The sequence below is a fragment of the Alligator mississippiensis genome, chromosome 3 (assembly GCF_030867095.1).
Source record: "Alligator mississippiensis isolate rAllMis1 chromosome 3, rAllMis1, whole genome shotgun sequence".
NCBI classification, from domain to species: domain Eukaryota; kingdom Metazoa; phylum Chordata; order Crocodylia; family Alligatoridae; genus Alligator; species Alligator mississippiensis.
The window spans coordinates 131,289,489-131,314,883 of record NC_081826.1 but is presented as its reverse complement, the minus strand read 5'-3'; the positions used below and the strand labels follow the sequence as shown (position 1 = coordinate 131,314,883).

The following is a 25,395-nucleotide window of genomic DNA, read 5'->3' as shown; positions in this document are numbered from 1 at the left end:
ACATTCTAACGGGAATTTGTTACATTCCAATAGTAAGTCCTTATAGCAGCTGCCTATGAGAGTTGGCCCCTCACTTTATTTAAACTCTCAGTCATGCTGGGAGCTTTAATGGCTTTAGTGGTGTGTGAAATAGGGGCAAACCTGTGATGCTATTTATGTCTCCTGTGGCATAAAAAACTAATTCAAAGGAACAAAATGATGTAAAAGCTCCATAGAATTAGTTAAAGCATATTCTCCACATCTACTTTGTAAGTTTGGCAGGACTGCAATGCAAAGTTTTTTGGCAATATAAAGGGGTGGTAGGACTCAGTCAAATTTGGTCCAAGGATCATCAAAATTTTCCAAAATTTTCCAGGGGGTTCTTTTGTGACCTATATTTTTTTTGTGGGGTGCTCTCAAGTCTACTCTTGAAGCAAGTGAAAGACCACCAGATTGTAACACAGCATGTCATCTTCTTGTGACAAGATATTGCAACCTTGCATTACCCAGCTCCTTTGGCCCAGTATGAGCAGTACAGGGTTTCCTCTTCAAAGACTCCCAGTGGTAGGGATTCTGGCAGGTCTCCTCTCCCTTCCTCCCCATCCCCTCAATCTGTTACAGTGAGGGAGAAGCCCTGTGCTGCCACTATTCAGACATAGGAGCCAGACAGCACAGCTCTGCACCATGTAGTGTATCTGGGGGCAGGAGACTTAGTGGAGCAAACAAAATAATTCCCCTGTGCTCAATTTGCTTGCTATGCCTCTGTCTTGTTTTATCACCAATGTTTTCAAGTTGTAATACTGTGATATAAATAATATGATTATGTGGAAAGGGAAAATCAAGAAAAAAATGTGAGGCACAGCAGGCAGACTTCTAGAAATCTGTTTGGTCACACCTAAATGAATGCTTTCACTGTGTTTTCTGTCCAAATCTGTGGTCTCAGTTCAGGTTCATGGGCCAAGAATAACCCAAAGAGTACTACAATACCAGAGAACTAGAGACACTATTCTATTTAAATTCTTGCAATATTTTACTTATCCATGTTCTGATATCATTGTGCTTTCTTCCAAACAAAACCAGATGGAGAACTTTCCATACCAAATGAAGAAGGAGCTTTAGAGAATGGGCAGGCTCTGGGCTCTGGACAAGCTATGGGCTCCAGCCAAGCTTCACTGTCATCCCTAGCAGAATTGGAATCAGGCTCAGCATCTGGGGAACCCTGTACATATGAGGTGCTCCCAACCACAGAGATCATGGATGGGACAGGTAACACTTCAGTTTTCATTCAAAGATATGGAGATACTTCTTTGTTAGGGGCTTTTAGCTGTTTAAAAATGAATTATGTTGCTTTTCAGTTTTTTACTTTTGATGTCTAATACACAGGGGTGTTGTTTGCATACAGGAGTAGATATAAGCCAGAACCAGAATCCAGGACCCAAATACTTCAGAACCTGGAAAAAGTTTGGATCCAAGCTTCATAATTTGGTCTTGTCTGTACTCAGGATGGGGAGTGGGGTTCCCATCTTTCTTAAATATACTATGAGTGAGTAAATTGCAGAAATTAGTATGCAAGCTAAAATTATAGCTTATGCAGTGCAAATGTGGAAACTGTATAGAATTAATGTGTTTCTGATGCTATTGTATTGCATTTGCTCTTTGCAAAGAAGATTGTGTAATAAGAGCAAAAGTAAGGCAAGTTTGCATACTTTTGTGTGTCAGACATGAATTTTATGCTTCATTAACTAATTTAACTGATCGAAAAATGATGGCTAATACCAAATGGTCAACAGATCTGTGGAACCCTCACACCAATCACTGAGGTAGAAAAAGGGTATTTATCTTGTGGCCAAAATGTTAAAAACTCTTACATCTTAGAATGGCCTCATCTGCCTTCCAGGATTGCAGATTAGTTCCTCAAGTGCCAGTTTTTCAATGAGGAGAGTTCAGCAAAGGGGTTTTCCATACAGAAAATAAAGTGAAATGATGAATCTAAAAGTTACTTGGATGCACTGGATCACTTACCAAAAAGTCCTCTTCACATGAAAACTAAAGTCTAATTATGAATGGTTGAGTGATAGCAGTCACATTAGCATTAGATTTCCTTTAAAAGGGTTTGAGTTTCAATTTGTGTAGGAAGTAACATTGAGAAGCCTGGGTGACCATGCAAACCTCCAAGCCCACTAAATATGTCACAAGGGACCACAAGTTTTCTCAAGTGATTTTGATTGCTTCTTGTTTCTGTTCAGAGCAGACCTATCCTTTTAATTTTCTACAATATTCTATTTTTCTGGTCCTGGAGATGCAAAGGAATGTAAAAACGGGGGGTAGAGCAACCATATTATTATTAGTTATTATTAATCTGAACATTGAAATGATAGGTTTAAATTTTGGACCAAGATAATTTCAGCTTTTATATATTAGATCCAATCCATCCATCCTTGGTTCGCATGCTGAAGACTGTACATTCTCCCAATCAAAGCAAGAAATGTTATGCAAGGAAGTTCTAACTTTGTGGATTTAAAAGTAAGACAACTCTAAGGAGGCCTTTGCTAGAGATCTTTTTATAACTTCAGCCTTGGAAGCCAAATGAAACAGGAACTGCCTTAGTGTTCTGGTTTGGTTTTCTGCCTCTGTTGACCTTGTGGTAGTTAAAATGGAATATATTAAGGTGCAAAAAAAGTCTTCTAATGTTGCTTGGTTGAATCTAGAGCAAATCTACTGCCTTTTTTCAGAATTTTTCCTGATTCGCACCAGTGTAAATGAATCCATAATTTGGCTAGATGTGATTAGAGACATGATATTCCAGTTGCTAATGGTTACCAGTGACATGAAGAAGTTAAAAGCTACAGTTTTGCCTTGCACCTGCCAAAGAAAAGCTATTCGATTAAACTGTACAACAGCAACAGCATAATAACTATCTCTGTATCTGCTATTTTGAGAGGCAGAGTGCTAGAAAAAGAAGCAAGTAGAATCACAACACCATTCAAATAATAGTAGGCTAAAAGCATCCCCAGTGCTGGAAGGGCTCTGGTTCAGCAAAGAAGCTACAATAAGGCAGCAGGGCTTAGACAGAAGTTCAGGACCTGCTCTAACTCATGGTGCTTTACATAAAGCACCATAAGTTAGAGCACTCTCCCTGCTTCCCCCTACTACCCCCGACCCAACAGACATTCGCCTGTTGGGTAAGGAGGGATTGAGCCTGCCTGCACCAGCCTTCCTGGCAAACAGACAGGGGTGCTGCAGCAGCCTCCAAGGACACTACCAAACTGCCCTGGTCCCCAGCCCTGTCTCCTCCTCCCCTTCTCACCCCCCCCCCCCAGCTCCCGGGCTGTCAGCAGGGAAGGAAGCATCAGCGGGGTGGGAGAAGTGAGCAGCACTGAACTGCCAACTGGGCTTATCCTGGCCTGAGCTGGAGGGGTAGGGAGTGGATTGTGGCCTCGCAGCCCAACTCTTGCTTTTCAGCTCTATCACTTTTGCAAAGTAATTTCAAGACACAAGATATACAGTGATCATAAATATTGCTCCAAAGATTAAAAATGAGAAGGAGCAAATGGCTGGTATAATTGTACATCTATGATCCTGTACTGCTGTGCGCTCTGTTGAAAATATGATGGACATGATGGCATAGGTGTGGGAGGATAATCTTATAGACCAATTACTTATATTAATCTGAACAACTGCAGTTTTACCTCTCTGGAGAGGCTAGAATTTGAGACTTCAAAGTTCTTGATGGTGCTAAAGATGTAGGACTAAATTCAACCCTCGTGTGAGCACAAGGAGCTCTTCTGGCGTTAATGGATGGTTTGGCCTGTTGTGTACATCTCTCTCTCTCTCTCTCTCTCTCTCTTTCTCTCTCTCCTTATTTCTCTTCTTCTTTCTCTCCATCTCTTTTTCTGTGTTTTATGATGTTTGAGTGAAACCTACTGGTCATGTTTTTTAATCTGCATCACTGTGTTGCTTTTCTTGTTTTACTATTGCTGTTTTCTGCTTCCGCTTTGCTTGTAATATTGTTGCGTCTATGATGTGGTTGTGTCCTCCAGTGTCTGAAGAGAGCCCCACTTCCAGTGAGTCTGGAGTCCTCCTGTCCCAAGATCCTTCAGCTAAACCAGTCCTGCTACTTCCCCCCAAAAAATCTGCTGCTTTCCTTGGAGACCATGAGGACACCCCAATGAAACAGTTGTCCCTCCTCAAACAGCCCCCTGCCCTGCCTCCTAAACCCATTGCCAGGATTGCCAATCACTTAACTGGTAAGTAGGTGTTGTGAACACTCTGTGCCACTTCCTCTATTAAAGAAAGCAACTGCCCAATAACAAGATTCTTAGTGTCTTTTTTTTTTGTGCAGATGTTGTGAAGATGTTTGTGAAGAAGCTTCTCTATAGATGTTTGTATGTGCATTAGTATTTCCTGTGTGTCATCCTTGAACAAATTTATCAGGGTGGGGATTCTCAGGCTTCTTCAAAGTGTGGGCAAAGAATGTCTTGCATTCAAAATCTTGTTTAACTCTATGGTTGGTCCAGTAAAAGATATCACCCTAACAAATCCTTGCCTCTTACATAGAGATTATTTCAAAGACACCTCTCCTCCTGTCTGAAGTCTTGTAGGCCACCGTTTCTCCCAATCAAATGGCTACAGTCCTACTCATCCATAAGCAAAATACCTGCAGCAACTATTTAGAAAAATAATGTGAAGAGAAGGTACTTCTATGTGTTTAATTGCATTTAACAGGATAAGCAGTCTTTGTTCTTCTGAAATAAATGAGTTCTCCTCTCTCCCCTTGCTCTTCATTATATCTCCCTCTTCCATGTGCCTATTCTTCCTGGTTGACCCTGCACATGTTCCCCTGCACATGCTGTCCTTTTCTAGGTCCCCTTCTTTTCTGGATCCCTCTACAAAGTATTCTGCTCCATCTTCCTCTGCCCCTCATCTTTCTTCCTCATGATACCCACGTCTCCACTGCTTAGACATTTCCCTCCTCTTGGTCCTGTTGGGTACTAGCAGCTCCAATTCCTGTGACTGTCTGCTCTACTCCCTAAAGATACTGTGGCATTCTCTCTTGCTGTATTGCAGCTTGTCAAGGAGGCAGGCTATTCAGGATCCTTTCCCTTGTTTTCATTTATTCTACAGGTGTTTGGGCTCTCTCTTGGAATTAAAAGCACCTGTAGGAACTTATGGAAAAAAGGGGCGCATCTACATGAGATGCTAACTGTGCAGTAGCCTAATAATACTGCACAGTAGCACTTCACAGCATGGGCAGTACTAATACGCTGCTGCACCATATTATTAGGCTACTGTGCAGTAGCGCCACTAAAAAGGTGTTCATCAGTGCTATTACACAGTAACTCCAGCTAGTGCAGATTTATTTAGTACTTGATTATACAAGTACTAAATTAAATGCGCAGTAACCACTTCTTTAACGAATGTGTAGACATGCCCAAGGAGAACAGTTAGTACTGTAAGACCAATCAGTTTTGCCCATCTACCACCAGACCACTGCAGTAAAGAAATATTAAAGTTATACATATAAGGATAAGAAAAAGTATAGGTATTCCTAGATGTATGGCTATACCTTTTGAGATGTACATGTAGAATTATGACTGTTTTCACAGAGGCACAGGATAGATTACTGGGAACATCTGGGTTCTAAACTATCCAGATAGAACTCCCTACCTGTTATTAGTCTGGTCAGAGTCTTCACCATCCCATGACAAGTCCTTGCCTCCCATAGGTGGTTTTTATGAATGCTAAGTAGTACTCTTTTTCTTATTAGTTCATTATGTTTTGTTTTGACTACTGAGAAGAAAAATCACCCACTGGTTTTGTAACATGTCTTTGTGTGTTCATTTAGGTGGCAAATGTGTTTTGTTTTGTTTCATCTAGTTTACTCTTGCATGAGATTTCTCTACCCTTATTGCCTGCCACAATCCATACATACTGATAAATTATGCGTAAAACTGAAAACTAAAGGAATGGTCTCCCAAGCTACAAAAAGGAGGCACCATTCTCATTTATTTTCTTTAAGCCTCATAACAGAAGGCTTAAATTTGCTTCCTGTTAACTCCTGGAATTTTGTCTACCCCTATTTAAGTGGTGAACTATTGCTCTCAAATGAAGTCATAAGAAAGGAACATAAACGAAAATACCTTATACACTGGGTGTCAAAGATATGGCCTGCATAGCCCCATCATTCAGCCTCCAGTGCTGCCCTAGGGTCCAGAGCTAACCCACATACCTCAGGCATCGTGCAGCAGACTGGCCCTATATGCCAGGCCCAGTACATGCATTATACATAGCACCCACCCTGGCCAGTCTAGGACACATGCCACCTTCCTCAGCCAATCTGTGCTGTATATCACTCTCCAGCTAGCCCCCTGGCTGCTCCAGGGCAGGCATCGCATGTAGCATGGATCTTGTACCAGCTGGAGTGGACACTGCATGCGGTGTGCATTCTGGACTGGCCCTGCACGGGGCATAGTCCCTTAACAGCTGGAGCAAGCACCATATGGCTGGATCTGGCATGTGGGGGCAGGGAGAGAAGCAGGTCTGGAGGTCCAACTCATCTGGCTCATGAACTGGCCCTGCACCACTCATGCAGCCCACAGGGTCAGGTGAGTTTTATATCCCTGTCTTATACTAACTATACATTGTACAAAAGTATGGAAAAAGAGAGAGAGAGAGCTCATGCACCTTGCTTTTTAAGTTAGCAGAAAAATCAAAGGATGAATATGTCTGCCAGTATGTATTTTACAACTGAAACTTTATGTACAGAATGCAGCCTACCTTAAGTACTTCAGGAACTTAGCAGTTAGTTAAAGAGGTGGTTTTCCAGCAAAGGTGGGGAAGCTCGATGCTCTCAATATTCTTATCTACTTTGGGGTAGCCTTTAAAGACAGGATGACTGAACAAGACAATCTTTTCCACACACACTTCGCTGTGGAAAGGAGATACAATTTCAGAGTTATTTACAGGATCCTCATTTAACTGATAGTTGTCCCACGGTGGAACTGAAAGCTTCACTCATACCTGCCCTTATAAATAAAAACATTTCAGGCCTGTAAGTCTGTCCTGTTCTTCAGAGCTCCTCTTACTGTGAAATCTGGGAACATCAATTTCTTTGGACCTTAATGGTCTTCTTTAGGGATTATATTGGACTTGTATAGTCTTTGAAGATGAGCAATTAATGCTAATGAATTACATTCACCATGAGGAAGCTAAATTAACACTATTCTTTTACTAATCACTCTGGAGACATCCTTGCTTTGTCTGTGAGAGAATTAGTAATGTTAGGATGAAGACCAAATGAAGACTTTCAGGTTTGCATTGCATTTTCAATGTTTGTTTTTCTACTGATGATTTTGTGAGGGAAGTAAAGGACAAATTCAGACACTGCAAGCATGATTAATACAAAATGACAGTGGTTAATGGTCTTTTAAATCTGTGTAGGAAGCTATGAGATGAAATGTCATCTTGAGATGAGTTTCATTTCAGATATATCATTGACACTGAGGTGGCAGAAATGCCTCTGAGCTTTTACTTTTTTAAGAAATGTAATTTTTAGACACAAGAGTACCTGAGAACAAAATCACCACAGGCAGGGGCAACAGAGGAAAGAATGCATAAATGTTTCAAATGATGCAGATACAATGGTTCCTGTAAATTTGATCTCTTGTAAAACTTCATGTAATTTAGAACTCTTCACTGAGGACTTTTTGGTCTAGCACACATCATCTGAATGAAGACAGACCAAAGACATTTGCCTGGGGGGATCTAGTGTGAATTACACAGAGGTAGGGGGCAAGAAACATCCCTTCCAACATGATTTGAGAGCACCCTTCAGCATTATCACTGTCTGTTTCACATACAAGTCATTCCTCTTGCTGACAGTTAACACAGCGCCTACCCCTATACACAGAAAAATCAAAAATACCTTTTACCCCCTAATCATCTAGGCCCATAGCTACACAGTACAAAGCAGACAACCCAAGGAGTGGTATGTGGCTCTTAACTGTTCACTATGCTTCCCATTGGCCTATTATCTTACATTAATCCTTTCGCCAACTGTCAAGCATAAAAATTAATAATAAACCAAATTTCATGTATATATTTTTATCTACTCATAAACTTTCTCTGGAACAGAAGGAGGGTGCCCAGCTGAATCACTTAGGACAGGGTGTGCAGAATCCAATATTTGGTTTAAATTATAGATTTTAAATAACTATCTGACACTGTATTTGCTAGGATACCGAGGTTAATATCCCAAATTGCCATGAGCTGTTTAATGACACAAATTGTCAAGGCACCAGCTTTGTCTTATATGAAGGCTAACACTCCCAGGAGCACAGAATACCGCAGTTAAGTAATTGATTACTTCTCAGTAGCAAGCTTGAAATTCTCTGCAAAATCCAGGAGACCTCCTTTGGGGCCAGATTATGATTTCAGCAACATCTGAGTAAATTCAGTGTCAATGAAATTACTCCTTTTGTTTTACCTTTGATCAGAATCTGGCCCTGGAATTCAACAAGCATTTTGGAGCTTTTAAAATGTGTTCAAAGTCATTCCATTGTCTTGCTTCCTCGGTCAGCTGTTGGGAGGAGGACATGTGTCACGTTTTTCATTCTAAGAACATGCAATCTAGTTATGTCTATATACAGTATGATTCAGACTACCAGCCAGCTGAACAACAGTGATAATTCAAATATAGCACAACTGGTCCTGATTAGAGGTGAACATTTAATGGGGAAGGAGGTGTTGTAAGTCCATAAAAATAACTACTGATAATGTAGACCTGCCAGGATTGCATTCCAGAACAATGAATATAAGGCATTTTGCTGTATTATCAAAACATGATTGATTGTTAGTTACAACTTTACAAAGGTATTTACAACTACAAATTTACCTAACAGATAATCTCTGAATAATTTTCCTAACCCAGCATTTACACATGTGATATAGCTCCTTAGTTGATTAGTCCATTGCGCTGCCTGTAGGCATTTTGATCTGTCACACAAGGTGCTTCTTTCTCCTCCAGTACTCCAAACTAGTTATTTGGTTTTGGAGTAAATTCTCATATTGTATAGTATGAATACCTGGGTTCTGAGTTTGGGAAGGTGCAGTGGAACAAGGACAAAATGGAAAAGTCTTTTCCCCCAGTGTGTAGAGTGTCCATGGGAATGTAGTTGCTTTTATGACTTCTGAATGTAGTTGCTTCCTACAACACCTGCTATGTGAAGAGCAAGAGTTTCAATGGTTAAGGAAGCAGCAGAACCCTTTGGCCCTAACTTTAAATCCTTCTCTGAGATTACTTAGGGACACCACAGAGTAGGACTTCATGGCATTCCCACTGTCTACAAAGGCTGTCCAAGTCCTACTCCATACTGTGTGCAGGGCTTAGAGTTCAATTTTCACCTGAGAGAAACATGTGCAGCTCCCATTACAATCAACAGAAGATGCTTGTACACAGATGCGAGTATGATTTGACCCTTTAGTGTGGACCTGATCCAAATTCTATTGAAGTCAGTGGAATGATGCCAATTGACTTGAGTCAGGGCCTCTTAGAGGATCTGGGAGGGAAGTCAAAGAGCAATAAAACAACTTGCTGATCTAGGAGGGAAGTCAGAGAGTGATAAAACAACTTGCCTGAATCAACACAATGAATGTCAAGAAGAAAACTCTGGTTTTCTGCCTCTCATATAAGGGCCTTGGCAACAGGCAAAGCGCACAGGCAGCAGACTTCCTGCATACAGGCAAAGCATAGAATTCATCTCTGCAAAACCTCACAAGGGTCAATACTGGAACCAGAGCTATAGAGGAACTGTCTACAAGAAAGGAAATAAAATATAATTCTTGGTCACAGTATGTGTCATGAGGGGAGCTTTCTCCCATTCACTTCATAGTACACTTGGCAAAGGGCATTATGAGGAAGTAAGAGGAGTTGCCCTCCTTTGACATGTTAGTCAATGTCGTTCATCTGATGAGGCATGTCTCATCATCTTCTGTGTTTTTGGATAGCTATCATCCAGCAGTGTCACTAGGATGGGGCAAGAGGGGCACCAGCCCCGGCTGCCAACTTAGAGGGGCACCAGCTTGGCCCACTCCCCCCAGGAGTCTTTCCTGCAGCAGGCACAAAGCTGAGCAGGCACAGCCAGGCAGATGCAACATCTGGAGTGGGCATGGGGTTGAATGACACCCCTATCCGCCAAGCTTTGCCATGGGAGGTGCAACCCTCACCCTGTGGGGGCAGCAGGAAGGAAATGGGGCACAAGGAGCAGCACTTTGCACCCTGGCCCAAGCACTGAAAGAGCTTCTTATCCCTCTGGCTATTGCCATAAGCAGTGGCAAGCTTTAATTTTCTAATATCTTTTGCATTAATTTTAGCATGGGCAGGGCAAATTGCTGGGTGGTCTGGATTTCCAATAGATTCAGAGAGATTTGAGGGACTCAGCCTCTTGCATAATTGGGTCTATGATATATAACACTTACTATAAGGAACTTCAGCTAGAAAAGGTAAATCAGACTTACAAACCTGTTCTGTGCTGCTCTCCTGTCATGTCAGTACTTTGTGCAAAGATTTAAGATTGTGGTAATGTTCCATTGGGAGGACTTGTAGCACTGATTTCCTGTTTGTTCTTTCACCTGCTTTTGAAGATGTTCATCATATACAATATGAGAATTTACTCCAAAATGTTATTAGTTTAATGTATGTTTTATGCACTCCATTTACATTTTTGTGTTTCCCTTTGTAGTTCCCATGGACTTCCCCATAACTACAGTGTTTTGTCTGCAAATCTAAAAGCAGACCATTTACATTCAGAGAGGAAACAAACCTTTCCTTTTTAATTTAAAGAAAAGATGGAAGTATTTCTATTTATTCTGTGCCCAAAATGCTTTGACAGATTACTCCCAATTTACAACCAGCTCTTTTAATACTTAATAATAGGAGGTAGCAAACTCAGTTGGTGCTTCCAATTTTAATTGAGTCAGAAGATGGAATGTGCAGTTCCTGTGGGATGGGATCACTTTGAACCTCACAGTGAGGATGATTCCCTGGCATCACGATCAGAGCATGGTCCAGGATTGTCCCCCAAAATTTTGGTGCATGTGTGAAGCAGGGAAGCTAGCTGTTTTCTTCACTGGAAAAGACTAGGCCTGGAGCCACTAAGCATCCCACATAGCTACCAAGATGGCAGAGTCCTATGTTAACCTTCTTACAGCCATAGCTATTGGCTGAGCACTGTAGATTGTGCCTGAAACAGCAAGTGAACCTCTGGTAGTTTCTTGATGAGGCTTGTGATGTGGAAACAACACTTTAGTCACAGGAACTTATATCAAGAACTACTTAAAGTAAAGAACTAACAGCCTTGCTACTGCCCTTGCAAGGATCTGGGACCTAACTTTGTGTGACATAGAGTCCTCCTGGAGACATCTGCCTAGGAAGTGTGGCATCCCAGGAGACAATCTGCGTGGGGCAGATGAGCTTCCTGGATACTCTGTACTCCCAGGAGGACTTAGGTTGTGTTACATAGTCAGCCATGACTCTGGAAAAATCTTTTTTTCACCTACGTTCTACTTTCCAAAATCAAGGCACATGTCTTATTTTTGGGTGTGTTGTACATGAGAAAATATGGAATTAAAAGTGTTTTGGGGAGGGTACTGTCTCTGCTGTGTGTGCACAGAGCCCAACACAGTGAGACCTGGAGGTGCTAGTCAAATGTAAGCAGTAATGGTGAAAAAAAACCCTGAATTTTGTCTCTGTTCACTATACTCTTCCAGCTGAGTGTCTCTGTTCAGTTTGCTATTACAGGAGAAGGGCCCCAGCATCAATCCCCCTGTCCTCTCTCTAGTCAGTACACAGTGGTTCAGATAAATAAAATATCCAGCCAAGCAGTTATAGATACAGAAAGCAAAGAGCTCCTGTGAATAGCTAGTAATAACATGTGTTATTTGGAAAAGGGCTTTTAAAAAATGTGCTGCAGGTCATGAACGTGCAATGGCCTTTGAAACCTGGGCTGCATCATCTTGCCCGCTGAGCTTTGTCAAGTCAAAGCAAGTGGCTGGCACTTTAATCTCTTTCCCGAGTTGTAGCAAGGTGCAGGAATTTCAGGAATAGAGGCCAAACTGCACAAATGTCATGCTATCAGAACTCCTTTGCAGGACTTGGATGTCTGTGATTTATTCGGGCCTGTCTTCTACTAAAGAAGTTTTCACCCCTATCCTTTCCTACAACCACAAATAGCCCTATGGCATGACCTCAATACTTAGTGTATACTCTGTCTTCCTCTGTCCTCATAACCTTTGGTGACAAATTCTCCTTGACCTTCCTGTTTTGACACCCCTGTCTCTCTGCTACCTTTTAAAACTATTTCATAAAACAGCCCAACAAGTCTCCTTCTTACAGCTGAGTGCAAACAGCCATTGCATTGAAATTTTGTTTGCTTATAGACATCTCTATTATATGCACCTCTAAAATATTATTCAGTCCCCCCAGAACTCAGCAGAAATCTTTCCCTGAAAGATTCCTGAAAATAGCATGAGTTTTCAGGAATCCTAAAAAAACAAATATGTTTGCCAGATGTTTTATGAACGAATCAATCGTTTCTGCTGCTTTCCTAGATTATCTCCCTTTATCATTTATGCCATTTTTCTTTTGTTGAAATTTTTCCTTAACCAAATGCTCTGCAAAAATTTGAAAGGTTCTGTCTGCAGTCATCAGGCAGGAGGAGTAGGAATCAGGTAGTTTTAATCCAAGCTGTGATGGCAGTGATTCATGTTGTGAGTCTGTGCACCCAATCACTCTGCTTTAGTTTTATGCATCTGTTACATGGGGAATGCTCAGCTTGCAGGGCTTTTTTGGGACCAGATTTTGGTAGAAAGTGTTTTGAAAATGAACGGCAGCACATAAATCTTGTTATTAAATTAAGTGCAACGTAACGTATCAATCGAGGGCAAGCACCGCACTGAACTGTTTTTAGGGGGCTCAGAAATGTGGCAAAGTGAGAACATTCCTTCTGAAAGCAGTTGTATTATGTGATAAAATATCTTCTGTCAGTGACAGGAAAGGGATACATCCAATGAAACTTGTCTATTGTCATTACTGGTAACCTGACTACCAAAGAAATAATGTGGTCTTCTTTCTAATGCCACAGAAATTTACTGCTGTGCCTCTCTCATCCTTATGTCCTAGATCCTGGCGCGCCTGTGAAACTGCCTTGTATGCCAGTTAAACTGTCGCCTCCGCTACCTCCAAAGAAAGTCATGATATGCATGCCTTTAGGGGGGCCAGACCTCTCTCTCGCATCTTATTCCACACAGAAGAGCTCCCAGCAGCCCTTGGCTCAGCACCATCACACTGTACTGCCATCCCAGTTAGCAGCCCACCAGCACCAGCTTCAGTATGGCAGCCACAGCCAGCACCTGCCTTCTGGATCCAGCTCATTACCCATTCACCCTTCTGGATGCCGGATGATAGAGGAATTGAACAAGACACTGGCCATGACCATGCAGAGGCTAGAAAGGTAATGGGGGATTTTTAAAAACAGTGATTTACATAGTTTCTTTGCAGCATCCGAACATGATGCCCTGTCATGCCCTTTGGGACGGCTTTACATTCAAGGATCCCAAACCTTCTACAAATCATTTGTGGCTAGGGAAACTGAGGCCCTGATTAATTAAGTGACTTGCCCAAGATTATGCAGTGAGTTAGTGGCAGAGTCAGGATTAAAACCTCAGTCTCTTGAACTATAGGCAGGAGTGGATCCATGAGGGGAGTGCACTTGTGCACTTGCACCCCCCCCCCCCTTTGATTCCTGGTCCACCCAAAATTTAAAACCATGGCAATGGCAGCAGTATTTCTAGTCAGGCAGTGCTGAGGGAGTCACTTGACTTCATGTCTCATTATAATCTCTCTGATCCCTTCTAGACCTCTTCATTCCACAGGTGTTACCAACCCGTTCCTCTTTCTAATGGCCTTGAGGTTCCTTGAATCAAGCTATCTTTTGTTCTGCAATTCCACTGTCTGTTAGCTGCTCAGCAAAGCTCCTATTTCACAGCCCTGCAGACTGTTTTTGACTTATTCCAATCAAGTTATATTTATTTTTCCTGCAGTCTTAAAACTGAACAATACAGCCCTTGGCCGCACAGCATATTAGTAAAGCTTCTAGTATATTTTTAACTGGAGAAAAATATGGGCTGTTTTATGTGTGATGATGCACCTTACCATCTGCACCCCACTTTTCAAAATTGTAGATCCACTTATGACTATAGCTCCCTCCTCTAATCACTAGGTCATGGTGCCAGGACATTAAAATCTCTTTGGATTTTCCTGTTTTACAGTAATATAACACACAAGGTCTTACAAATAAAACTCTGGTTACAGGAAAGAAAGGAAAAAAAGGACAGAACTATAAAATTGAGAAAAGAATAAAGACCAAATATGTTGTACCATCAAAGTATCTGCATAGCACTGATAAGCTAGAAGGAACTTATAAAGGCTCAAGTTAGCCACATACTTTTTGAAGTAATATTTTTGTTATTTTTAGAGTACAGAGTGACTAAAATACATCTAAAAATAAAATTAAATGCCTTGGGTACATAGGAAGCTTCTGTGCATGTCTCTTTACCTACACGTACATACACATATTTGCCACTGCTTTTTAATAGCAGTTGCAATTTACATTCTACAAAGAAAATACAATTTTCCATAGTACCTTCTTGTTATATATTCACATTTGGAAGTTGATTATATATTTAATTGCAAGCGTTTAATCCAATTTGAGGCTTTTTTTTATAATCATCCTTTGTGGATATAGTTGGATGCCAGTCCAGATAGTCAAGGTAAGTGAAACAGATTGTATCAAATTTAAGGTGTCCTCCCAGACTGCAAGATCAGCAAGTTTAAGAAAATTTATTTTCATTTGCAGGCTGAAATTGAATGAGTCTCAGAATAAATGAGGTAGCCAAAAGATGACATTTTATATTTAAGAGCAAGGAGCAAGGTTGTAACCAGGTTGCTCTAGCAGGATCAGATCATTCTTTTTATAGACAAGAGGCAAAAAAAATCCATCTAACAGAAGAAATCCTAACTTGCTTAATGATTTGCCCCTTAAATATTACTGCCCCAAAAATATTAAGTGTTACTTTTTCCATATCACACATCATAATGTTGCAGTTAAAAACATTTTCAAGTTAGGAAATCCATCTTCCTGTATGCATAGTTGTAACTTAGTTTCACTGGGTAGACTATGGGCATTTGTACATATACTAGGGCTGTGCGAAGCTTTGGGTGGTGATTCAATTTGAAGGAGATTTGGCCCGATTCGGTGGCTGAGTCTCCAAATCCGAATCGAATCAGGGGACCAATTTAAAGGTCCAAATCGATTCAAAGCTCTCCGAATCTTTGGAAAAGATTCAGAAATTTGATGATTCAGGCAGTCCCCGGTGGCTGCAGCCACTCTGAGCTTGTAAGTACTAGGGGCAGGGGAGGGGGTGCTGGGAGAGGACCATGGGGGGACCCCTGCCAGCTCTCTCGACCCTCCCGCTCCCCAGCCCCCCCTGCCCCCCCTGCCCACTCCCCCAGCACCCCCATGGCTGCCCCCACCTCCCCCCCACCCCACCCCAGCTCAGTACTTTAAAGAAAAGCCCCGGTGCTCACTGGGTGCTGCTGGGCAGAGGGGGCAATCCCTGCTGCCTCCCACTCTCCCATGCTGCATGGGGGGCTCTGCACAAGTCCCCCAACTCCCCCAACCCCCCAGCCCCCCCACGGATGCCCCACCCAGGCCAGCTCCAGCCCTTAAAAATAAAAAAAAAACCAAGAAAAGCCCCAGGACTCACTGCTCCTGAAGTGGCCTCGGGGCTTCAGGGGCTCGTGCAGAGCTCTCCACATGACACGGGGCAGCGGGGGGCAGTGGGGATCACCCCTCACCAGCAGGAGCGGTGAGCACCAGGGCTTTTTCGGGGGGGGGGGGTTTCTTAAAGGGCCAGAGCTGACCCATGCAGGGCACCCATGGGGGGGGATGGGGCAGCCAAGGGTGGATCGGGGGGCTCGTGCAGAGCCCTCCATGCAGCATGGCGCAGTGGAGAGCAGCAAGGATCGCCCCCTGCCCAGCAGCATCCAGTGAGCACCAGGACTTTTTTTTTTTTTTACAAGAGCCGGGAGCTGGGGTAGGCGGGGCAGCCATTGCCAGGCCGGGAGAGCAGGCAGGGGATTCGGCCAAATCGAATCGGAACAGTGATTTGAATCATCGAATCGAATCACTGTCCCCCCAAATTGGCCAAATCCGAAGCAAATACTAGCCATTTCACACAGGCCTAACACATACCTTTTCGTCTTGCAACACAGTGGAGATCCAGCAGGTCAGAGCAGACTCAATCGCTGCTTTGCATGCAGTTGTATAAGTGGCAAAATGTGCATCAGTGCACAGAAAATGGTGGCAGTGCACTTTTGAACTAAAACAAGTCCACTGTGTTTTATTTAAAATATGAAATATGTGCTGGTGCCATTTTCTCAGTGCTGACAAGCATTTTGCCGCTTATACAACTGCATGTGCTGCAGCGCCAAGCGCTTTTAAAAGCGCCTGGCACTGTGACACAAGCATTATACAAATACCTATCGCTAATCTTATTTGAGCCATGAGAATAATCTGATTTAACTAACTAAATAAGTGCAGCTTTGTGTGTAGACACTGCCATTGCTTTTAAACCTTGCTTATGTGGAGGCGCAAGCTAAAGTAATGTAACCAGGTTTCAACTGATATCCAAGACCATGTTAATGACAGCTCCTTGTTAACTGGATATTTAGGCCCTATATGGAAATTCTCAGTTTTCATTTAAGAAATATAATAGTCTAATCCAGCAGTTCCCAAACCAAGGGTCACAGAATTTATGAGTGGAGTCATGACCCCTACAGATCCCCAGAGTCTCCTAAATGGGGCAATTATACCATGTACCCACAATTAACCTTCTTACCATGCTCCAGCTGCTTATTGGTAACTGGCCCTGTGCCACTATTTACCCTGAGGTAAATGAAAGGTAAACTGGGCAAATTATCCCCATTGCATTCATGGATAAATTAATTCAGAGTTAAGTTTTTACTGCAGGGTTAGAATGGGAATAGTTACCCCAGAGCAGCTAAGGCATGGTAAATCCCCAATTGTACCTTTTAATTGCAGGCACATAAACAGTTACCACTTCATGGGCTCCATGAAATTATTGGTGTCTAAGTAAGACCACAACCAAAAAAAAGTTGGGAACAGCTGGTGTAGACCTTTTCTTTGAAAATATTAATTAGTATAAACTAGCTAGCACTGGAAGGAACAAGCAGTTGGGTTGCACCAAAGCATCAATATATCTTCTAGGTAGCAGGACCTTTGGATTTCCTAGAGCTTTGTGGGACCTTTCCAAGAAGGTAGATACAGTTGTAGATATTACAACAGGCAGAATTTCCTTTTGTGAGGGAGTCTACATACAACTGCAAAAAATCTTTGGGAAATGCTCCCAGTCCAAAGGAAGCAATCAACCCAAAAGTCTAGATGAATACTCAGAGCAATTCAAGAGGGACTGCAGAGGGGTAGCTTAAGGCTGCATCCTGTGACCTCTGCTAGTACCAGATGAGTTCCTGGCATAAATTATAGAGTACATGAATGCTGCTATAACTAATTTGGGAATATGAAAAAAGGAAATTTTCCAGAAGACCAAACCTGTACAATTTTAAATAGGTATTGGGACCTTTATAGCTGCTTTAAATGGACAGCCAGACATTTCTCCAGAGTAAGGGAATCAACCCTCAGCTGGTATAAAATTGTCTGACTTATACAGAGGAGTTCCTATTGCCACAGGTAAGAGGTTTTAGTAGTGGGATAGGAGGCAGTATTCGAATCACACTTTGACTTTTGGGGAAGTCTGCAAAAAAAATTAAACCAGTTCATTGATTAGCAAGTCCACCTAAGTGAAGGGGCAATCCAATCAGAGATCCCCCCAGGTTATGATTTTCAAATCTTACAGGGGGGCTCTTGTCTCTTATGGAGGGCTCAGCCCCTCTCCCCCCTCCCCCCCATCCCTGAGCTCCCCCTTAATTTGCACCCTGATAGTAGATAACACACTTTAGACATGAGCCATAGAAAGGTTACAAAAATGCTGAGGGCACAGTCCTGTTGCCTTCACATTGTTAGCCTAGCCGGCCAGGGCCACATGGTAGAATCAGCTGCATCATCCTCAGATATGATCTAATGTACATACTCCTGGCCACAGGGGATTGCCAGTAAAGGACTCTGTGTCTCCTGGAGTTACCTCTGGGGAAAAGCAGCTCAGCACAACTCAAGGTGCTAATTAAATAGTCTGGCTAGCAAGTCATGCAAATTGTATTTCATTCTTCAGAGCTAATGAAATTTCTCACTGATGACTTCATTTTGGTATCTGTTACCCCACTGTAATGGACACCCAGGTCTCTAAACTACCATCATTCCTGTGTCTATAGGTCAGTTTACCTACTAGGAAGAAAATTAATTAGTTTTTGTTTGTTTTAACTTCATCAGCAGCTGGAACTGGGCAACTTTGTTAAAAATGAGTAAGCATAACAAAAAAAAGTAAGAAAATGGTGGCATCAATATGTTTTCACATTTTAAATGGAAATGAATGCCAGTTCTTAATACGATACATAATACAGCTTTGCTTGTTTTTAATTGATTAACTATTTTCCTTGAACTTCACTGATGATTTCAGTCCTGTCAAAACAAATCAGTAATATTTGCAGTACTTAGGAGATAAAAGAACTGATGCCTTATTACTCTGGAAAAGCAGTCACTGTTTTCGTAAAGTATGTGGACCACACATTTACAAATATGACACGTTCTGTTACATTCTTAAGTTAATTTTCTGAGAGTCACTGTTTTCATTAAATTTGCTAATGTCTTCAAGGAGATTACCATAGCTTTCCAGAATAGATGTATTTGATTAGAGAGGGGATTAGTTTCACCAAGTGATATATTTTCTTGATATTTTTGACACTAATACTTATCTAATTGTATAAAAGCATGTTTAAACCCAATGGAAATCATGTCAAGGTATTTGTTATAGGAGATTTCAGTTTGAATATCTTGAAAGTTTTGTAAATGCATGTGTTTTAGATATTTCTTCTATATATGATTTAACCATCATGTTCATTACACATGCAGGATCTCAAATTAGGTCCTAAGCTTTTCTATAGCTTTCGAGATAGTACACTGTCGGGTCACTGCACCCACATCACCATCTGAGGAGGAAATGGAATTCCTGGCATTCTGCTGCAACACTAACTAAGAAATGTTAACATCACTAGGTAGCAATCACTTTTGCTGATTCTGGTCCTGATCTAAACAAAAAAAAAGTGAGAGAGAGAGAAAAAAAAGAGAATCTTAGAGTATTTGAGATCAGAGGTGCTCAACCTTTGGCCCATGGGCCAAATGCAGCCCATAGAGCCATGGTATCTGGCCCCCAGGTCAGAAAATTTGGCAGTGGGAGAGCTGTGGCAATTAATACCTCCACCTCCCATGCTGCCAAATTCTCAGACTTCAAGCCCTGAGCAGGTTGGGGTCAGGCCACATCTCCTTCCCTCTACACGGCCAGGTTGGGGTCGAGCCACACCCCCTCTGCCCCCCACATCTGTATCAGGGCTGGGCCATATCCCTTCCCCACTTCCATGGGGCCAGATTGGGGCTGGGTCAAGCCCCTCTCTCCACAGGACTTGTAAGGGTCCAGCCAGGATGTCGGCAGTCAGGCCTGCAGATAGGCCCCTAAAGGAGGTCAGCTGAGTGGGGATGCAGGCTAGTGGGGCATCAGTCAGGGTCCAGATCATCAGTGTAGAGATCCAAGAGACATAGGCTAGGGTGCAAGCCAAGGTCAGAAGCCAGGAAAATCAGAGAGCAAGGCACAGAGTTCCAGGGAAGATCCAAGAGCAGGGTCAAGGAAAGCTGAAGCTGAGTCAGGAGCCAAGAGGACCAGAGAACCGGTGCCAAGTTCCAGGGAAGATCCAAGAACAGAGTCAGGGAAAGCCGAGTCAGGAGCCAGGAGAACCAGAGAAAGCAGTGAACTTGAGGCTTGTCAGAGCAAACTGAGGCTGTTGTCAAGGTGTGCCTATACCCTGAAGCTGCAGATATGCTTCAAAGGGCTGAGTGGTGCTCTCAGCAGCCAATGCACACAGGGAAATGAGGCAGTCACATTAGCCAGGGATCAAGGTCAGGTGTAGAAGTTCAAGAGCTTATCCTGGCTGGGCCTGACTGGCCAAAGACCCTGACAGGACTGGGCTGCTCTCCTTCCCACATGGCTGGATGAGGTCCTGCCGTGACAGCCCTGGGCGCCATATTGGGACCCTTTGCTGAATCCAGCCCATGGATGGACTGGGCACTGCCCATCCAGCCTGCTAACTAAAATTGTTGAGCACCACTTGTCTAGACTAACTGCCCCAAATACTGGAATAGTTGTGTTGTCAGATGGAGTCAGCTATGGGGGAAAAATACTGTGAAATTTTTACAAGCAAGGATGATGTTGGTGGCCTCAAAGTGAACCACAACCATCCATATTCAATCAATTTATTGTTAAGGCGGGTAAATCTTTCTTTTCTATCTTCTTGGGTCCTGAGTAGAATGGGATTTCCTCTGCTCTGGTATCTCCTGTTGAATTGGCTTTATCCTATCACCCACCTGTACTTTTCTCTCCAAATTGTCCAGTATTCTTTTCTTTTCAACTCCCATAACTGCTCCTGTCACCACCACCCATGTTTTGGACAAGAACAAGGAAAACATAAAGAATCTTCTCCATTTAGTAACACAGGTTTTTTGCTTTAAATGACCATATCTTTAGAGTCTTAATACATGTAAAGACCAATATGTGAAATTAAGTTGGAAGTGACTTGCCAAAGGGTTAGAAGCTTGTCAGAGAAACTTAAACTTTATGCGAGTATGGGAATGGGAGCCAGACACTATGTTACACTATGTTGTGTAACAATGATCAGGTTAACTAACATATCTGCCTCCATTTCCCCTTTATAAAAGAAGGGTGATTGCACTAACTTGCACCACAAAGATTTTGTGAGCATTGCTAGGTTAGTATTCTTAAAACACTGGAAACCAAAACCTTTATATAAGTGCTAAGTGTTGTATAAAATTACATTTAATCCTGAGTCTTGTTAAGGATCTGCACTCACTTCTGGTCTAGTAAAAGTTATAGAATCTGAGGTAGGCAGCAGTTTTCCTACCAAGGGATAGCAATGTGTCACAATTTAAACTGAGGGCTAATTCGGAATAACAGAATTATAGAAAATAATATATAATAGAATAAAAGAATTATAGAAAAGGTTGGAAGGGACCGCATGAGGTCATCTAGTCCTGTCTAAACAATTCTAGGCAACTGTGTGTCTGACCCAGTGGTGCTCAAAAACTTTTGCCCTGCAGGCTGAATGGGTGGTGCCTGGTCCATCTGTGGCTGTATCTGGCTGGTGGGCCTGATTCAGGGAACACAGGGGCCTGATTCCACAACACAGAGGGAGATGGGAGGCAGCCTGGCCCTGATCTGACTGTGCAGAGAGAAGAAGGAATGGCCTGGCCCTGATTTAACTGGGGGTGGGGGGCAGTCCCATCCAGCTGTATGGGGAAAAGGAGGCCTGACCTAGCCCCATCTGGCTGCGCAGGGCTTGGCAGTTTGGCAACTGGGGAGGGGTGGCTGTATTAATTGCCATTGCTCCACCACCACCAAATTTCCCAACCCATGAGGAGCCCCACAAGCCACAGGTCATAGTTTCGTGGGCTGGTTTTGGCCAGCAGGCCAGAGGTTGAGCATACATGGTCTAACCTGTTCTTTAAAACATCCAAGGCTGCAGATTCTACATCCTATCTAGGTAATTTGTTCCAATGTTTAACCAGCCTTATTGTGAGAAAGTTCTTCCTAATATTCAACTTAAATGTCCCTTTCTGCCATTTCAAACTACTATTTCTTGTCCTGATTCCTGCAGCCAAAGAGCATAGTCTGTTATCATCTTTTTTATAACTACCCTTCAGGTATTTGAAGATTATTACCCAATCCCACCTCAGTCTCACCTCTCTTCTCCAAACTAAATAATCCCATTCCTTCTAACCTTTTCTTCTGAGTCATGTCACTAACTTTTTAAAACTGAGATCCCAAGGTTTTCTTGCCATATATATTAGCTATCAGAATACTTCACACAAGAACTCTCTCACCTTTACTGAAAAATAACTCTTAATGACTTACTATATGATTTACTACTGCTGCTTTTCTGGCTTCACATTATCTTTTATAAACTGTTAGCCTTTAAAACATTAGGGGTAGAACCTGAAGAAATGACTGCTATAAAAACTTTTTCTTTCAACTATTTATCCTTGTTGAAGATTTGTATCCAACTAGTATAAATTGCACCTCTGGTTTTCAGTGAAAGACTTGGAAGTTGAGAACACATCTTTGAATCCCATATACCACAAGGTATCTATCAAGAAAAATCCTGACTTTGAATTCTGTTTGCCCTTCTTGGAGTGCACTTTTGTAGAAAAGTGTTAGTTTGGTGGTCTAGGATACCAGAGTCTACAGGGGGCTTGGTCCTGCTGACTTCAATAGGAATTTTATGGAAATAAAGTCTACAGAATCAAACCCAAAGGAGATGCTGCAAAAGCAGTAAAGACAAGCCTTACAAAACAGTTTCTGCTCTCCTCCAGTGTTTCTTAACCCTGACTTGAAGGCAATTCCTTTGGGGGTGAGGATACTCTAATTTCCAGCCAGGTTGTCTGATGCAGCTGCCAATTAGTGTCAATCACCTGTGTACTCTTGTAAACTAGCAATTGGATTCAGGCTGCAGCTTCTTTGATAACAGACTACTGAACAGTTATCAGCTTGCAGTGACCATTGCCATTGACTATATTTGAACCAGAGTTTCTGTGATGAGTTCCTTTGGGATATCCAGTTGCTTTAGACTATAATTTTATAAACTAAAATGTATTAGAGATTGCTACCAATAGTCCCGTAAACATTATCAAGTGTATCTGAGACAGAAAACATTTGTTTTATGTGACACTTGTTATTGCTTTTTTTGGTCTAAACTTTACCAGGACCCAAGAATAGAAACTTTTAATATTTATAGCTATTTTTTCTCTCCCATGCCAACACATACTCCAGTACTACATAAAGAAATCCACAGTAATGTGAATTGTTTCTGAATTTTAGTTCAAACAACCAATTTTGATTTGTCTGATATTTTGGTAGAAGTTCTTGTGGTAATCATGCGCCTTTGAGTAATAGCTCAGATGCATGCCTTCCAGTATGCCCAGAGGAGAAAAAAGATGATGCTTTCTTCCCGTTCTCTAGTTCTTTTAATTGCTTCAGTTCAAGAGGAAGCACTTATTGGCTTGTGCTCTTTACAACCTAGTAGTTTCTTTAAAGCCCTCCTTTCAGGGCGCTTGTGCCTTTCAACATATTTGTGCATGTGTTTGCTTCCTTGTGCCTTTAATAAAAAGGAAATTCTTAAATTTTTCTTTCTGCCTTTTTCTTAGGGTTGTGGCCCAGGTTTGGCCTCAGGTGTCACCCTTCCCCTTAACTGTATTTGTCCACAAAACTCCCTAATCTGGAGATTGTCATATCCTCTGCCACTTTTTTTTCTTTTCCTTCTTTTTCTACTTCTGTCTCCTTTCTTCCTTAATTTGAGAGAATGTACATCTTAAACTATGTGGCATCTCCCCAGTCACTGGGATTTAAACTGTACCTATCTTGTGACACTCTAATGCCTGCCTCCAGTGTGTACTCTAAATACTTATAGTACCTCAGAGAAACCCACGTTCCTACAAAATCCTCCTTATACTGGTCATGTATCCTGATCTGAGAAGGAGTGCAAAACTAGAGTTCAGCTCTTCCTCATGAATAGGTTCATGGAATCCACCTCCATTAGGAATCAGTCAGGTACTAGTCACCTTCTAGGACCAATTTTTCAGCAAGGCTTTCCATCTCTACAGCTCCAGGGAGATCTTCACTGGGTTGTATTTCCAAGACTGGATCCTGGGTGAGATCCCTATCCCAGGGCTACACAAGGAAGACAGTAATTCTAATTACCTTACTCCGCATAATCCAAGACTTCATGGTATCACAAAGAGCAACTCTGCTGTTCCAGTGCATACCTCCACTCTCACTGAGAGAGCTCCATGTAACTTTTTGGCCACCTACCAGTGACTTCCTCCTCCCACAGAATCTATACTGCTGTTCCTTGCTGATTTGTCCAGAATTCTTTCCATGGACACACCATTGAATTGAGCCTAAGCTGTGGTTCTCAGGCCAACTTCAATGGCACCACCTAAAAGGATTGGCTAGCTGGAGTTTTCATCTGATTCTGATTTGGAGCATGGTTCAGCTGTTTGCACAGCCATCCTCGAGGTCCAGAGATTCATGTAAAGAGCAGTTTTGGCTTCAGATATACGTCCTCAGGCATCTTGGTTCCTGCCTAATAGCTGCAGAGCTTCTATCCAGCCTTCCTAATGTGGCCAAATGGAATCTAGGGTCCTCAGCCTATCCCAGATATCAGAAGTAGGTTCTGTTACCCAATTTACACTTTTCTACTTCAGTAGTCCAAATTCTTCTGGGCCATTTGCCAAAGTTCTCCCCAGACCAAAAGGATTCTCCAAATACAAATCCAGGACTGGGTGAGTTGCACAACGAATCCCTTTTCCCCTTCACCAAACCAGGCTGTTCCACCAGTGGCATTTCAGAAGTATGATTAGAGGGGCATTTGTGTAGCCCAACCTGTGTAAATTTCCCTGGAGCAAGTTAAAGAGCTGTTTTACAGACTAGCAGACTAGCATTTAAGGCTTAACGGCGTGGCTTTACCAATCAGTGGGCGCGTCTACATGAGATGCTTTATGGATAGTAGCTTAATAACACTGTGCAGTGGCTACTTCACAGTAGTATCACTAAAAAGGCATTCGCCGGAGCTACTGTACAGTAACTAGTTTCTGCACATTTAGTTAGAACTTCATTAAGCAGTACTAAATTAAATGTGCAGTAACTATTGTGCATTAATGAATGTGTAGACACACCCAGTGTGAGGTATCAGTGAACCTAGCCAAAATGGTTTGGCAAACTCCAGTTCCTTGTTTGTCTACTGCAAGAAGGGACAAGAATAAATATCAAGTTCTCCAAATATCTCTGTAGCCATCTTTTACTCTCTTCAAGAAACACACTATCCACTTCTTGTAGGTCTCATCTCACTAGATTTTAAAGGAATGATTTCACCTTTCCTCCTTGGATTACATCCTTGAGTAAATTATTATCAGCATGACAATAATCTAAATTCAGACTTCTCACATAAATGTCTTCTCAATAGCACCATAGTTAGTCACAGCAGTACAACTTCTTTGCACTTCTGATTGTATTAAGAGGGTACTACAGAGTAACCAAAGGTGCTTA

The 25,395-nt window shown here is 42.2% G+C and overlaps 1 protein-coding gene across 7 annotated transcripts in view; it reads left to right on the top strand.

The window, feature by feature from the left end:
• Positions 1–25,395, top strand: part of PHACTR1 (phosphatase and actin regulator 1) — a 476,216-nt gene that overhangs the window by 378,056 nt on the left and 72,765 nt on the right. For 5 of the 7 annotated variants that reach the window (XM_019494850.2, XM_019494858.2, XM_019494849.2 and 2 more), the window contains 3 exons: positions 1,060–1,245; positions 4,020–4,226; positions 13,157–13,487. In XM_019494850.2, the coding sequence (XP_019350395.1) occupies positions 1,060–1,245; positions 4,020–4,226; positions 13,157–13,487 (724 nt within the window). The remainder of the gene's footprint in view (positions 1–1,059; positions 1,246–4,019; positions 4,227–13,156; positions 13,488–25,395) is intronic. The other 2 variants (XM_019494855.2, XM_019494853.2) reach the window with 1 other exon arrangement.